Raw genomic sequence first — 14,977 nt, forward strand, 5'->3', positions numbered from 1 at the left:
GAGACGTTTCTTACCTTACCTGTGGGCAAAGGCCAGATTAAGAAATGACTTCCTTTGAAGGCTTCTGCATAAAGCCTTGTCTGCAAAGTTTTCCGAAACCAAATGAGACAAAGAAGACAGCTGAAGTGCGGGAGTAAACAGGGGTGGTGCAGCCCATGACTCTCAATGGTCACCATTTCTCTTCCAGTCTGGAGCTTAGTCCGCTTGGGGGTGGCAGGACTGGGTTCCTTCTCTACCCTGATTGTAGGATTCAGGAGAGAAAGCAACGGAAGTGGCCCTGAACTTCCTCAAGCTCTCAAAGTTCAGAGCTGAGTGACTTTTTTTTTTTTCCAGTCTGAGACAGGCCCTGTAGCCTCTAGACCTGGGTTTGCACACTAGATGTTATCTGATGCTTGAACGAATTTATCTCTTTAGCCTCAGTTTTTTACTATTTTAAAGTGAGGATAATAGTCATTAAAATTAAATTAATTAAACTTCAAAAGAATTAGTATATTACTAGCAGATAGCATGTATTCAATCTTTCCAATTTATTTTCTAGGCTCTTAATTTTAAGACAGGAGACCCTGCTTCCAACAGCTCTAGAGAGTTAGGATGAGTCTTACAAGGTGGAATCAGACCACAGCCTCTCAATTTAATGACAAATTTCACTTGACCCATGAGATCACACAGGTACAAAGTTATGTCTAATGCTGAGAATACACATTTCTTACTAGGTTCTTACTGGATAAAGGACTACAAAGATGAAAGACAATTATTCTAAATGGACTCTTTTTTAAAATTTTATTTAAGGTATACAAATTTAATGTATTTCCTATAAACAGATTCAGAAACATGGTGATACTTCCCACCGTATTCTCCCTCCAGACCACACTCCCACCCTTCTTCCTCCTCCCTCTCCTATTCCCATTCTTATTTTTTACAAAGATCTATTCTCCCCAAATGGACTCATGGAAATTAAATAAGGCACACAGGGGCCACAAAATCCTGGGAGAAAAGGAACCCAGAGATACATGGCAGAATGGCAAAAATACATTTCCATACCTTTCCTCTAGTCTCCAAGCAAATTTAGGAAATAAAAATACTGGGATCAGAAAGCTATAGCCAAGAGTTGGAATTGAAAGCCCTTTGGTTGCTGCTTATTGCTTTATTAGAGCCGGGGGAAGTGACACCATGCCTTTGTAGTGTTCTGTTGAATTAAATGCAGAGTGGTCAATAGCCAACATTTGAATCAGTCTTCCAAGTTACTGCTTTATTGCAACACAATAGAATAGTGTAATCTTTGGAATTTGAGTGCCTTTCCCTTCCAAATGATTTCAACCTAAGAATTTTACATATTATCAAAAAGGACAGGGTTCCTGGATTGGACCAAAAGTCCAAGTGCTCCTTTTCCCTAATGACTAATAACTGAAAATCTACTCCAAGCAGATTGCTATTACTACTTCCCTTGCAAAACAGATGGAAATCCTGATGTACAGATACTAAGAAGACAGCAATCTCCCTCCAAAGGTGGTAGGAATCTACTGCCACAGGAACAATCTTGCAACCCTGAATGCAAAACCTAGGACTCCAGAGGTTAGTCTTAGTGATGAGGAGATAGTCCTCTAACCTCTCATGGCGTGAAGACTGTCAAATCAAGGCTCTGAGTAGTGCTTCTTTGCTCATCATTGACACCAAAACGAAAGAGACCAGTCTTGGTTTTTCCAAATAATGCTCAGTATGACCGCAGTGGTTTGGCATAGATTGGCTCCAGGACATGATGAGTTAGAACCAAGAAGAGGCTTCCAAGGAAGACAGCACTGATGAACGCCAGCAGGACATAGCGGCCTATGAAAAAGGCATCCACAATCTGGGGAAAGCAAACATGAATGTGAAATTACTACCACTGCAGCCCCTGGCTGTGTTCATCTGAATTCTGTGATCAGTGGACCAAGAATTTGCTCTTGTTTGTGACTTCCGGTAACATCCTGCCTGAATCTCCTCTGTGCATGGATGAGGAAGAGTCTTTTTCTCAACTCTCTGAGTAGGAGATACCAGGTAAAGAAGGGATTAATGGCACAAATGGCTCAATTTAGGAGGCTCACAAACACTTTGAAATCCCTGGATGAGTGCATCTATGTTCTGAAACCAGAGTGAATGACAAGCTTGCCTGGTTCTAGAAAGACTCATTTTTGCTGTTGATTAAACACTTTTTATTATAGGGAACTTTAGACATACATAAGAATCTAATAGTATAATAACTCCCCATGTACCTAAGACGTAACCCTAAAAATCGTAACCCATTATCTCATCGGGAAAAGTTCTAAACCCTAACATTCATTACCCAGCATGCCAAGGGACAGGGAAATGGCCATTTATCTGAGACCCCAAAGCACTGGGAAAGACAACTTGCCTCAAATCACACAGTTGCCTGCCCAGCAACTAGTCACATCTGAAGCCCAAAAGATGTTGGTCTTTGCAGACGACAACCTAAAACTGGTGTTGGTTCCATCCACTTGTTTACTGTACCCCACCAGACACTTCCACTCTCCCCAGATCCAAGTGGTGGTGCCTAAAATGGAGCAGGACAAAACCACTTGATCTATAGATCTAATGGAACAGCAACACAAGTCAAGTGACTGAGTGACTTCACAGAACCTTTGAAAAGAATCCAAAACACCTAGAAAGTGAGTGTGGTAGACAAAACAATGGTCCAAAGATACCCACATCTTAATCCCCAGAAATTGTGAATATGTTAGATTATACGACAAAGAGGGAATTAAGGTTGTAGACAGAATTAAGGTTGCTAACCAGCTGATATAAAAATAGGGAGATTGGTCTGGATTTTTCAATCCAGATGAACTATAATCACAAGGGTCCTTAAAATCTGCTTCTCAAATAAACAAATTAATCAATTTTAAAACAAGTTGAATAGGGATGCAGGAGAGGGTGACGGTAAGAAGTATGAGAGATGAAAGCAGGCCAGAGAGATGTTATGCTGCAGACCTTGAAGATGGGGAAGGGGCTGTGAGTGAAGGACCAGGAGTAGCATCTAGGAGCTAGAAAAGGTAAGGACACGGATTCTCCCCTGGAGCCTCCAGAAACGAATGCAGCCCTGCCCACCCCTTGAGGTTGGCCCACTGGGACTGAATTTGGACTTCTAATCTGCAGAACTACAACACATTTGTATTGTGAGCCACTGAGGTCATAGTAACTTGTTACAGCAGCCATAGAAAACCAATACAGTAAAGCTACACAGAACACCTGTCAGATCCATGCACTGCTATGATCACTGAGAACCAAAGACACCCGGAAGAAAAGGGCTGCAGACACCCCAGCTGCTCCAGAGGTTACCCCAACAGTCAACTTACAACAAAGGTCAGTTTGATTAAACAGCTTTAACATAACTTTGACCTTGGCTCCAGTACTGAAGAAGTCTCTCATGGGCTACATGTTTGCTCAGTCGACACGTTTCACTTTTTAATTAGCCAATTAGCAGGCCCTGGGTGCAGAAGGCCCAGGCCATGTATTATTGATACAGTATTGAGCCAGGTTGCTGCAGGGGCCAACTCTCAAAGCCTGAAAATGAGAACTCCAATTCTGCTGGCCATGTTGATGAACATACTTTGTTCAAACCCAGTTCTCCTCTCTTGGGTATGAAACTCATATGACAGAGAGGAGACGGATTGATTTCAAAACAGTGTTTGCTCTGTGCCCTTCTTCTAAAATTCACATCTGCACCAATCCAGATATATGGCTGCCTTCAACACTCTCCCAGCTAAAAAAGACAAGGAAATTGAGGTGGGAATTTACCCCGAGCTCATACACACGTGGTACTTAGACCTACAAAGTGGCTTCCAAACGCTGACAAAAAAGCTGGCATCTATGGAAATACTTCTTTGAATCTTGTAGGATTATATCCTGGAATTTTCAGAACCAGTTTCTTTCTTTTGCCAGGGTTAGTCTAGAGTCAAAATGGTAACCTGTGATCTGTCTGGGATAGCTGTCACTGTGTTGAGTATCCAAGAATGAAGATTTTGAAGACAGATCTATGCTTGAATCCTTAAGTCCGCATTCACCTATATATGAATGACCTTGGTCAAGTTGTCTCAACCTCATATAGCCTCAGGGTCCTTGCCTGTACGATGGGGTTAACAGTGCCTACTTCATACTACTTAGGGTTGTCCTGAGGTTTAAAAGAGAACATGCAAACAACATGCTTAGCAGTGGATCTGGCACACAGTAAGCCTTTAAAAATTGTTATCATCATCATTACTATTTACAGAATCAAAATACAGGCTGAGAGGAACGAAGCTATGAGGAGTAATGGGACAGAAGTCAATACTACTATCAAGATCCTATGAGTCTGAGACCAGCAATGTCTGGAAAAGCCAGAGCCCCACAGCAGGAATCAGCCAGATCGGCAGGGTGTCCAGGAAAGGACTACGTGAGATGATAAAGCTCCACTTACAGAAGTGAGTGCTGGCAGATGTGGTCACAGGAATGAGGGATCCCAGAAGATTGTGAATATTGAATTCATCTCTAACTTCTGCTATCCAGAGAAATGGTCCTCTTTCCTCACTGCTATTCTCAGTGCAAATTATACTCTCTGCATCTCAAGTAGGAAAACCCCACCACATGGAGAAGGAAAAACATGTCCCTCGGCACCCTGAAGGCATGGCACAAACGTTGCCCGGACACCTGAGGTTCGGAGCCAAGGCCACCAGAAATGGGAACACAGCCCCTTCAGGAGCAGCCCTATTCGGATTCCTAACTCATTTTCTCTCTCCCCGTAGTGTAAGGTGGCTTTCAAACATCGTTGTCGTACTTGATGCAAACTGGAGATGAGATCCAATCAGGCAAACAGCAACCTTCAGAAGATTCTTTTCTGGGCTGAAGAGGCAGGGGAACTAACACGCTCTCTGAGCTTTTGCTATTACTGTTTGGATCTTATAGTTCTTCTGCCAGGTCTCAGGCAATGTGACGTCAGGGACCATTATAGGACAGCACTCGGGACAGGGTGGGGGTGGAGACCGAGAAAACAAAAGTTACAGCTCAGGAGGCAAAATGAAACCCAGAGCTTTACCTCAATTTCCGCCTCTGGGGCTGGGAATTCACTGGCTCGGGGGAAAAGCACCAGGACTGATGTGATGATCAGAGCACCGAGAAATACAAAGATGACAGAGAACCTGGGATCAGAAACACAGGGTATTAAAAGCTCTGTAAGAGTTTCTTCTCCAATGGGTCAGGCTCTGGGCTGGCTGTTCCCTGGGATCACTATTCTATGTTCCGGTCCCTTAATGTCCAGCAGATTGCTGTCCATACCTCCTTTCATTCCAAAGCCTTTCTTCCTAGATGGCCACCAGCTGGGTACATTCCTACTTATTCCCAATAATTCTAAATCCTTATGAATGAGAATTCGTAGTTTTTACTTTTGTTGCTATCCAAAATCATAATCAAGAAAAACCAAAGTAGTCCCTTCTTGCCCTCTCCTTCTCTCGTTTTTGGGCCAGGTGCCTTAAGTCAATTCTGTAACGTTCTGCTACAGATGGACACTGTCACCACAGTACACAGTTCTAGAGTGTTTTCAGGGTCCGTGTGTGGCCTGAACTACATTCTGACGTCCCCACCTGGTATACAGTTGGCCCAGCTCACTGAATGCTTCTTTGCTCTCCCCAGGCCCATGCCTAGAGCCTCAGGGACTGGACGAAGCACCTCCCGTAAACCTGAACCATTAGGAAACACACGCATGTACAATCCTGAGAAATGCAACAGACAGGAGGGCAGATTTTCTTGTCATCTCTTGCGCCCCACCCTCCATGTCTTCCACAGTGAGAACTGGAAGATCCCACTTCCCTTCTCCTCCCACCTCTGCCTCAGAGCATAAATAACACAGTTAGTGCTTATGATAAGAGGTTAAAATGCAACTCATTCAGACTGCCAGTAATTACAAAAATGATCTTCTGAATTCTAAATGTTTAATGAACGTCAGCAATTTTGCCTCTAATTGCTTTTACCTAGGACTCCCAGTTGGAAAGAATGCCTTACCTAGCGACTCCTGAGGCTCTGGATAACAGCACACACAGCAGCAGCACCAACACCCAGAGCAGGGCTAAGATGAACACGCCTGCACCCACTCCCAGCACGGTGCCGGCCATGCCAGGGAGGAGGGCGGCTTGGACCACTGCCCCGCGTGCACCACGGTGAGGTGTCTTCTGCTCCAGCTGCCACCTTCCTGCCACACGCTCCCAATGTTCATGAAGGCGTTCAGAAAAATACAGAAAGCCCACACTCATTCAGGGGTATTTTGGTGATGGGTATGTTGGGAGTATACAGGTCTTTTCTTTTTTAAAATATTTATTTATTTATCCAAGAGTCAGAGTTAGAGAGGAAGAGAGAGAGAGAGGGAGACAGAGAGAGAGAGAGAGAGTTAGAGAAAGGAAAGAGAGATCTTCCATCTGCCAGTTCATTCCCCAAACGGCCACAACAGCTGGGGTTGGGCCAGGCTAAAGTCAGGAGCCAGGAATTTCCTCCAGGTCTCTCACATGGGTAGCAGGGGCCCGAGCACTTGGGTCATCTTCCACTGCTTTTCCCAGGCCATCAGCAGGGAGCTGGATCTGAAGCGGAGCAGCTGGGACTCAAAGTGGTACCCATATGGGATACCAGTGTCACAGGCGGCAGCTTTACACACTATGCCACAACACTGGCCCCGCAAGACAGGTCTTTTAGTTTTCAGAAATGTCTAGTCCAGGTGTCCCTTAATGGGAACTAGAAATTTCTTCTAATTTTTATGTATTTGTTATTGAAAGGCAGAGAGAGACAGAGCTCCCATTTGCTAGTTCACTCCAGTGCCTGCAACAGTTAGGGCTAGACCAGGCCAAAGCTAGGAGCCTGGAACTCAATCCAGGTCTCCCACATGAGTAGCAGGGACCCAAGCACTTGAGCCATCACCTGCTGCCTTCCAGGGTGTGTATCTTAGTAAAAAGCTGGAATCCCAATAGGTGCCAGGACTTGAACCTAGGCAGTCAGATGTGGGATGTTGGCATTCTAAACAGTTTTTTTTTTTTTTTTTTGACATGCAGAGTTAGACAGTGAGCGAGAGAAAGGTCTTCCTTCCATTGGTTCACCCCCTAAATGGCCGCTACGGCCGGCATGCTGCGCTGATCCGAAACCAGGAGCCAGGTGCTTCCCCCTGGTCTCCCATGCGGGTGCAGGGCCCAAGCACTTGGGCCATCCTCCACTGCCTTCCTGGGCCACAGCAGAGAGCTGGACAGGAAGAGGAGCAACCGGACGGAAGTGGCGCCCCAACCAGGACTAGAACCCAGAGTGCTGGTGCCACAGGCGGAGGATTAGCCTAGTGAGCCACAGCGCAGGCCACCAAGCAGTGTCTTAACTGCTACACAAACATCCACCCCAGGGATTTCCAATTTCCAATTTGGTCCCTGAGTTTCAGTCTTACTTCTTCTACTGGCCCACATCCGAAAGCTCAGGTCTCCCTTGATCTGAAACCCTGAGGGCTGCTGGGAGGCTCCAGGGCCCACGAACTCCAGCATCATAGCAGAAGTCAACGTAGCCAGTTAAATCTGTTATTAGCTTTGACTCACCAGGTGATCATGAGACAGCGATTTCCCACTCCATTGTTGAGTTCTTATTCACAAAAGGAAGAAAATTCCCAGTCCTTCAAGAAGATAAAGAACAGCCGTCACTGCGTCGACATCTACTGTGTGCTAAGTACTTCCTCACACAGCCCACTTAATCACGCAGTAAGGTACCCTCGGCATTATTAGACCCCAGCTGCAGAAGAGGTGAGTGAGGTCTAACTGTGGAGCTACGGGCGTTAGTTTCCTCATTCATGGCTTACAACAGATTTATTCTCTCGCTGTCCCTGATGCCTGAAGCCCAAAACAAAGGTGTCAGGAGGGTTCACTCCCACTAAGGACTCTAGGGAAGAATCCTTCCTTGCCTCTTCCAGCGACCTGTGGCTCTAGGTTCTCCTTGGCTTTGACCTTCAACTCCCATCTCTGCCTCCATGTCCCTTGTGTTTCCCTTTTTTCCTTGTCTCTTATAAAATTACTTCTCATTGGATTTAGGATCCACCCAAATAATCTTGTATGATCTTTAAGAAGGACCTTAATACATCTTCAAAGACTTTTTGCCAAAAAAAGGGCCACATTCACACATTGCAAGGATTAGGGTGTGGACACATCTTTTTTTTGGGGGGGTGGGGGGCACCATTCTACCCACTGCAGGGAAACACCATACCCTAGTACCTCTTTGGCTTAACTTTTCAGTGTCAGAGACAAGGCTTCCTGAAATCAACAAATTCTTCATTAGGTTGCTGGTTGATGGTTATTTAAGCACCATTTTTAAAAAAATGCTATCTGTGAGTTCATTATAAAGAGGCTCTAAGCATGAACTGCTATAAAAAATATTTACTCAATCAACATGTGACAAAGGTAAACAGGCCCGATCTGACAGAAGCTTATGTCTGCTGGAGAACACAGTCAAGTACACAGCTATGGCTAGTCCACTCTGATAAGCAGTGAAAGCTAAGTGCAGCTAGCACTGAGAGTGTGAGAAGGCGATACAAAAGAGATTTCCCTTTGAGCCACAGGGGCATCCTCTCAGTAACCCTCACGTGTCAAGTGTTTCCCAAGCTCTGGGTCTTTGAACTTGCTGTTTCCACTGCATGCAATTAACCCTCAACCCCAGTGAAAATTAGCAGTAATAGTTGCTGTACAAATGAAGGAATGAAGCGGTACCCATAAGTCCACAATAGGATCACATGGACTTTGAGAAAGATGACTGTGACTTCTGGTAAATATGCTGAACAGCAGAGAGACAGGAGTGCTGAATATAACGGAACAAAAAGAACTGAATACAGAGGAACTCCAAAGTAGTGAAGAGAAAAACAATCCTTAAATGGGATAAACACAAATGCAGCTCAGTGACTGGGTGGTGGGTGTGCAGGAGCTGAGCGCAGAGGCTACAAGGGTATGGGCCCCAGATGCAGGCCTTCCAGGTGGCTGTGTCTAACACTACTGGGTATTCATGTACCCTAGATCCAGCTCTTCGATTCCTGGGTGTACTCTCAACAGAAACATGCACAAAAATTCACCAAAAAACATGTGCAGCCCTATCTGAAATAGTTAAAAACTGAAACTCCCAAGCATCCACCCACAAAATGTGTGGTATTCTACATACAATCCTTCCATTTCTACAGTGGAACAGTATAAAACAAGGGGAATGGACAAACCAGAATGAGGGCTAACAACGTGAATGTATTTCACACTACCAAGTGGAAGAGGACGGAGGCTTTTTTTTTTCCTTTTTAAAAGAGTTCATACTGTATGATTCCACTTATATATGAGGAAAAACAAGTCAAACTGCTCTGGGGGCAGAAGTCAGGAGTATGTTTACCTTGTGGAATGCAGTGACCAGATGGGGTGAGAAGGGGGCTCTGGTGCTGATAAAATTCTGTCTGTTGATCTGGAAGCTGATGACCTACTAAAGGGTATCTTGTCATCACTTAGGGTTTGTACGCTTTTCTGTATGTGTGTTATACATCACCAAAATGTTGATCTTAAGAAACACTACCCAAATTTCATATATGGACCCTGTTTGGGTCCCAACACAAACAAAGCAAATATAAAAGCCTTTTATGACATGACTGGGAAATCTGAACAGTATTTGGATACCTGATGATAGCAGAGAGTTGCCATTTACTTTTTCAAATTGAATTTTTTTAAAAAATTATGACATTGTGGTTATTTTGTTAAAAAATTCTTTATGATAAACATATATACATATACAAAGGTAGTATACTATATTTTTTAAAGATTTTTAAAAATTTATTTATTTGACAGGTAGAGTTATAGACAGTGAGAGGGAAAGACAGAAAGAAAGGTCTTCCTTCTGTTGGTTCACCTCAAAATGGCTGCTATGGCCGGAGCTATGCTGATCCGAAGCCAGGAGCCAGGTGCTTCCTCCTGGTCTCCCATGCGGGGGCAGGGCCCAAGCACTTGGACCATCCTCCACTGCCTTGCCCGGCCACAGCAGAGAGCTGGACTGGAAGAGAAGCAACCGGGACTAGAACCTGACGCCCATATGGGATTTCGGCACCGAAGGTGGAAGACTAACCAAGTGAGCCACGGCGCCAGCCCGGTAGTATACTGTAGACAACAGAAAATAGTGTCTTGAAAGTTCCAATGTCTGGAAGAGAGGAGGTAAGGGGTTGATATGAAACCAAATTGGTCATAAACTAGTTGTAGAAGCTGCCTGATGTTTGCCATGCTATTTTCTATACTATAGAATACATTTGAAACTCTCAAAGTAAAAAGATGTGTGTGTATGGATAAGTATGAATAAATATACAAAAGATCTGTAAGGTTTTTATAAATAAAATTATAAAAATTTATTCAAATACATTTTAAAAATCTGTATGGAGAAATAACCTATGTTTCTGGACAGGATGGTTCAATTAAAAGACCTCAATTTTCCTTAATCTGTAAATTCAAAGCAATTCTAATCAAAATCTAGAAATAATTTTTTATGCAACTTGAAAACAAATCCTAAATTTATATAGAAGAGAGAAAACCCAAGAATAACCAAAACAATTTTGAGAAACAGGATGGCAACTTGCCTTTCTTGTTGCCAACTGTCGCAAAACAGATTATATAACCAAGGTAATTAAAACAGTGTGACGATGGCACAAAGACATATGGGCCAATAGTATGAAGTCGAGAACTCAGAAACAGATCCATACATTTGTGAGATTTCTGTCAAGGACCACAGTGGCTTTCCAATTCAGTGGGTGAAGAATTAGAGATGGTGTCGGGATGAACGACCATCTAACTGGAACACACTAACACCAGATCTCCACTTTATAGCATATACTGAAGCCAATTTTAAAGGGAAAGTAATGTATAATAAAATAACATATGTTTGAATATACAAATGTTCAGGCTGACTACACTAGAATACATAATGAAGTACAGTAGTCAGATGCTTGCACCTAAACTTAGAATCACCAGGAACACAGAAGCTACGAATACAGACTATGCAGGTGTGTTGTGCTGGCAACTCAAATATCACGAGCTGTGCTCCCTTCAGTTACGTGATTTTTGAGAGTGACGAAAACTCTTGTTAAAGTTCCAAACCACAAATAAGTAAAATTTCCCCATGATTTACATTAGAGTTGCATTCCTGGAAATTTTACTATATTAAACTGTGCCAAAAAATACATTATGTTTATATGAAAAACGGAGTTAGGTTCTAGTCTCAGATAATAAGAAATGAATATCCTGTGGGACACTCAAGAATTGTACAAGGTACAAGACAACTCTTCATTGTGAGGACTGCCCATGAATTATAAAACACCTAGCACTCCAGCCTTGCTCTGTAAACCCCAGGAGCACCCGACCAGTTCCTTAGAAAAGTCTTACCTAAAGAGACAGACAGAGGATATTCACTGTGGCTTCCTTCATAGTAGCAAAGAAGAGAAAACATAAATGTCTATCAATAAGGGAGTGGATATAATAGTATACACACATAAAGAATATTTAAAATGCATTAACTTGATCTATATACAGCCATATGAATACATTTCACACAATGCTGAGCGCTAAAAGCAAGCTGTAAAATAACACCCACAGTATGATACCACTGTATTTTCTAATTAAAAATAGTACTATGTATTATTTACGAGGTACATATATACAGGAAAAGCATTAACATGTATGCATGAATGATGCCCAACGATTTCAGCAGAGTGCTTGTCTCTGCAGGGGGAGGGGGAGGAATGGGGCCAAGCCAGTTAACAGAAGGGAGCCGAACTAAATCTGTGATATTTTATTTCTTTAAAATATTTAGGTAGGTGTGCTAAAATGTTAATATTTATTAATCTGGTATAAGTATGTTTTATACTACCCAAGGAAATATTCTCTAATTTAAAATATTCAAGCTACTCTTTAATTTTTTTTTTTTTTTTTTTTTTTTGACAGGCAGAGTGGACAGTGAGAGAGAGACAGAGAAAAAGGTCTTCCTTTGACATTGGTTCACCCTCCAATGGCCACCGCGGCCAGCGCGCTGCTGCCGGCGCACCACGCTGATCCGAAGCCAGGAGCCAGGTGCTTCTCCTGGTCTCCCACGGGGTGCAGGACCCAAGGACCTGGACCATCCTCCACTGCACTCCCTGGCCACAGCAGAGAGCTGGCCTGGAAGAGGGGCAACCGGGACAGAATCTGGCGCCCCAACCGGGACTAGAACCTGGTGTGCCGGCGCCGCTAGGCAAAGGATTAGCCTATTGAGCCGCGGCGGCGGCGGCCGCTACTCCTTAATTTTTATACAGGTAACTGGCAACTGGGTACATACGGGATCAGAGGCCGGAGATGAGTGACCAATTGCAGCTCTCCAGGTAAGGGATGACGTGGGTCTGAACTCCCCTATGTAAACGGAAAGGCTTCTAAGGAGAAGGTGCTAGAAAGGACTTAGGTTTCTAGCTTGACTGAATCAATGGTGGTCCCTGAAGAAAATAACCATTTAAGTTTGGTGCGGTTTTGAATATTACACAACCTCCAAGACTTGAACCAACCTCTCTACCCAGCACACAGGACGAATGGTAGCTGAAGCTAGAAACACTGCCTGTAGTTCTCCACAGAAGCTTAGGCGTTCATGAGACACTGGCTTCCACATACCCTGTGGCTTCAAAGTAATGAGACAAATAGCCCCAAGATCTTCTAAGGATGGGGTTCATCACTATAACCAAGCCACATGTCTTCTTGTGGAGACGAAGGACTGGGTACAGTACGGAGTGCTGATCTTGTTAATTCAATGTGCAAATAATACTTGGGATTGTTTCCCATATTGTTATAGCTAAATTACTAGTGACAAGGACATGAAATAAAAATCAAAACAACAGTGTTTTTATTTCCAGTTCAGTCTTTCCTCAAACCCTTGAGCCTTCATGGTTAGACATGAAGAAGTCATTAAGATCTACGGCACTTAAAACAGGTAGATCCAAGTCAGAAAAAAAAATAATTTTAACTTTGAATATCTGGTTTAGTAGCTGACCACATGAGCGATTAGGAGGCCAATGGTTTTTTGTTTGTTGTTTTTTCCTCTGTGCTCAATACTGGTGGGTCTTTGTCCAAAACCTTTTAAACGTATGTGTAGTGCATTCTTGATTCCTCCAATGGTTGGCTCCACACTGACGTTCACCCAGAGAAAACGGAGGGAGGCACACACTGAGCGGCCTGACCCTCACATGAGCCTACTGGGCTCGTCACCAGGCCCCACACCAACGGCCATCGCAGGAAGACTTACAGCGCAGGACAAACGCGGATCCCGCGTGGTGGTGGGAGATGGCCCGCGCACGCCCACGCAAGGCCTCGAGAGGGACAGAACACGGAGTCACCTGCCCTTCTGGAAGAATCACCTTCCCCCTCCTCTCAGCTATCCCAGACGTTCAAAACCACAGCGGGTGGGCCCATTTCCTCAGCTTTATTCTTCCGCTTTAAACACTTCGCGGTCGTCTGCATGTTAGAAATGTTATGATAATGCCTCCAAGCTTTGTCATTAAGGAGAATGCAAGTCTGCAAAAGTAAATTAATTAATTGCCAGGCTACCTATACGTCGCCAAGGTGGCACCCGCTGTCAAAACGCTGCGCGGACCGACTCCAGCGGCCCCCGGCCACCGGCGGTCAGCGCCCCACGGCCCGGCCTCAGAAGCTTCGCCCCGCTACCTGCCAGCCGCCGGGCACTAGCACTGTACTCTCTTAAGAGCACGAAACACAAGAGTCGTTTCTTCTCCGACTCCACCAAAATGTTTACTAGCCGCCAGGCCTCGGGTCCAGGGCGGCGCAAGGATGGCCGGCGAGGCACGGCCACCCGCCCACGCCGCCTGCCAGGTTCCTCAGCCCGAGCCTCCGCCTGCCCCACCCTCTCCGCAGCCGTCCGGCAGGCCTCACCTCCGCCCCCTCACCGGGCTCACCTCTCTCCGGTCCCCTACTCTTTATCTCACTGTCCCGCGGGTTTCAGCTTCCCAGGGGCTGTGGTCTACTTACGGCGAATCACAAGTGGGTTTGCATTCAGGCGATTTCGAATTCACCAATTGTCGCCGGTCTTGCAACGTTCGGCTCCCCTCTCATTAGCTTATGTTTGGCCGGCTCCGGGCAACGCCGAGCGTGGTGGGTGGGCACGCCGCCCTCCGATACGCCCTCCTATTGGTCCGTGCTGGTCGATCCCGGGACCAGCCTTGAGTTCGATTGGATAGCGGCGATCCCTGCTCTCCCCACGCCTCACCACCCTGTCAATCACACCATTCCCTTCATAACCTTCGAACCATTGGTCAGTTCTAGCCCGAGGGCGGGTTGTTGGGCGGAAGAGAGTGGTTTCTGCCAGCCGCCCTAGCTTTCACCATGGAGATTGCACAGGCGTCCTGACGTCACCACCTCGAAGTCAGGAAAACATCAGTGCCTGTGCTGGTGTCTGATGAACGTCTCAGTGCTCGACTTGGGGCAGGGGTTGAGGGGCGCAGGATTTGGGGGACAGGTCAGTCCGGGCCCAGTCGTTACGGGTCCCTGATAATCTTTCTGAAGGGAGCCGCGCCCGGGGTACCAGCTACAGTAGCATCACTATTTCTCAATCCTTCGACTTAGTTATAGGCGTTATGCTGACGTTCGCATTAAGTGGACTAAGGCAGCGCTCAGTCTGCCCACGGGACAGACAGGGGGAAGAGGCTCAGGGTCAGCCACACTCCCAAGCAGGTGGAACTGAAGCTGGCAGTCCACACTTAGACTGCTCTTATTAGCTGCTAACTAGAACTTGCCGTCATTTTATTCCAAGGCTATGGCCTGTTGACCAAAAACATCCATCAAAAAGGCCAACCAAAAGAAGTAGGACAGAGGGTCATACTCCACTGTGCAATCAGGAAGGGAAAACAGACAACAATCAGCACCAACTGCGAAATTTGAGAGCTGCTGTATTTGTGCCTTTCACCTTG

At 45.2% G+C, this 14,977-nt stretch overlaps 1 protein-coding gene across 9 annotated transcripts; it reads right to left on the reverse strand.

Annotated features, from left to right (window-relative positions):
* Positions 1-766: 766 nt before the first annotated feature.
* Positions 767-14,111, reverse strand: TMEM218 (transmembrane protein 218). 9 transcript variants are annotated; one of them, XM_062197269.1, is made up of 7 exons: positions 13,967-14,022; positions 13,300-13,568; positions 11,421-11,456; positions 7,581-7,654; positions 6,025-6,221; positions 5,063-5,165; positions 767-1,846 (listed from the first exon to the last, which is right to left on the reverse strand). In XM_062197269.1, exons 5-7 carry the CDS (start codon positions 6,132-6,134, stop codon positions 1,712-1,714), a joined length of 348 nt encoding a protein of 115 aa, XP_062053253.1. In that variant the 5' UTR covers positions 6,135-6,221; positions 7,581-7,654; positions 11,421-11,456; positions 13,300-13,568; positions 13,967-14,022; the 3' UTR covers positions 767-1,711. The 9 variants fall into 9 exon arrangements, with proteins under 9 accessions (XP_062053253.1, XP_062053258.1, XP_062053254.1 ...); XM_062197274.1 differs by lacking the exons at positions 13,300-13,568; positions 13,967-14,022 and adding an exon at positions 14,040-14,055; XM_062197270.1 differs by lacking the exon at positions 13,300-13,568 and having other exon boundaries at positions 13,967-14,019.
* Positions 14,112-14,977: the final 866 nt, after the last annotated feature.

Source organism: Lepus europaeus, chromosome 7, assembly GCF_033115175.1.
Source record: "Lepus europaeus isolate LE1 chromosome 7, mLepTim1.pri, whole genome shotgun sequence".
In the NCBI taxonomy this organism is placed as follows: domain Eukaryota; kingdom Metazoa; phylum Chordata; class Mammalia; order Lagomorpha; family Leporidae; genus Lepus; species Lepus europaeus.

What these genes read in the sequence shown, in the direction of transcription:
- TMEM218 (XM_062197276.1), bottom strand. Translation starts at nt 6,134, where the DNA reads ATGGCCGGCACCGTGCTGGGAGTGGGTGCAGGCGTGTTCATCTTAGCC. An exon ending in AGAGCCTCAGGAGTCGCTAG is followed by an intron (nt 5,166 to 6,024) that starts GTAAGGCATTCT and finishes TTCTGATCCCAG; the next exon opens with GTTCTCTGTCATCTTTGTAT. An exon ending in CCCCAGAGGCGGAAATTGAG is followed by an intron (nt 1,847 to 5,062) that starts GTAAAGCTCTGG and finishes TGCTTTCCCCAG; the next exon opens with ATTGTGGATGCCTTTTTCAT.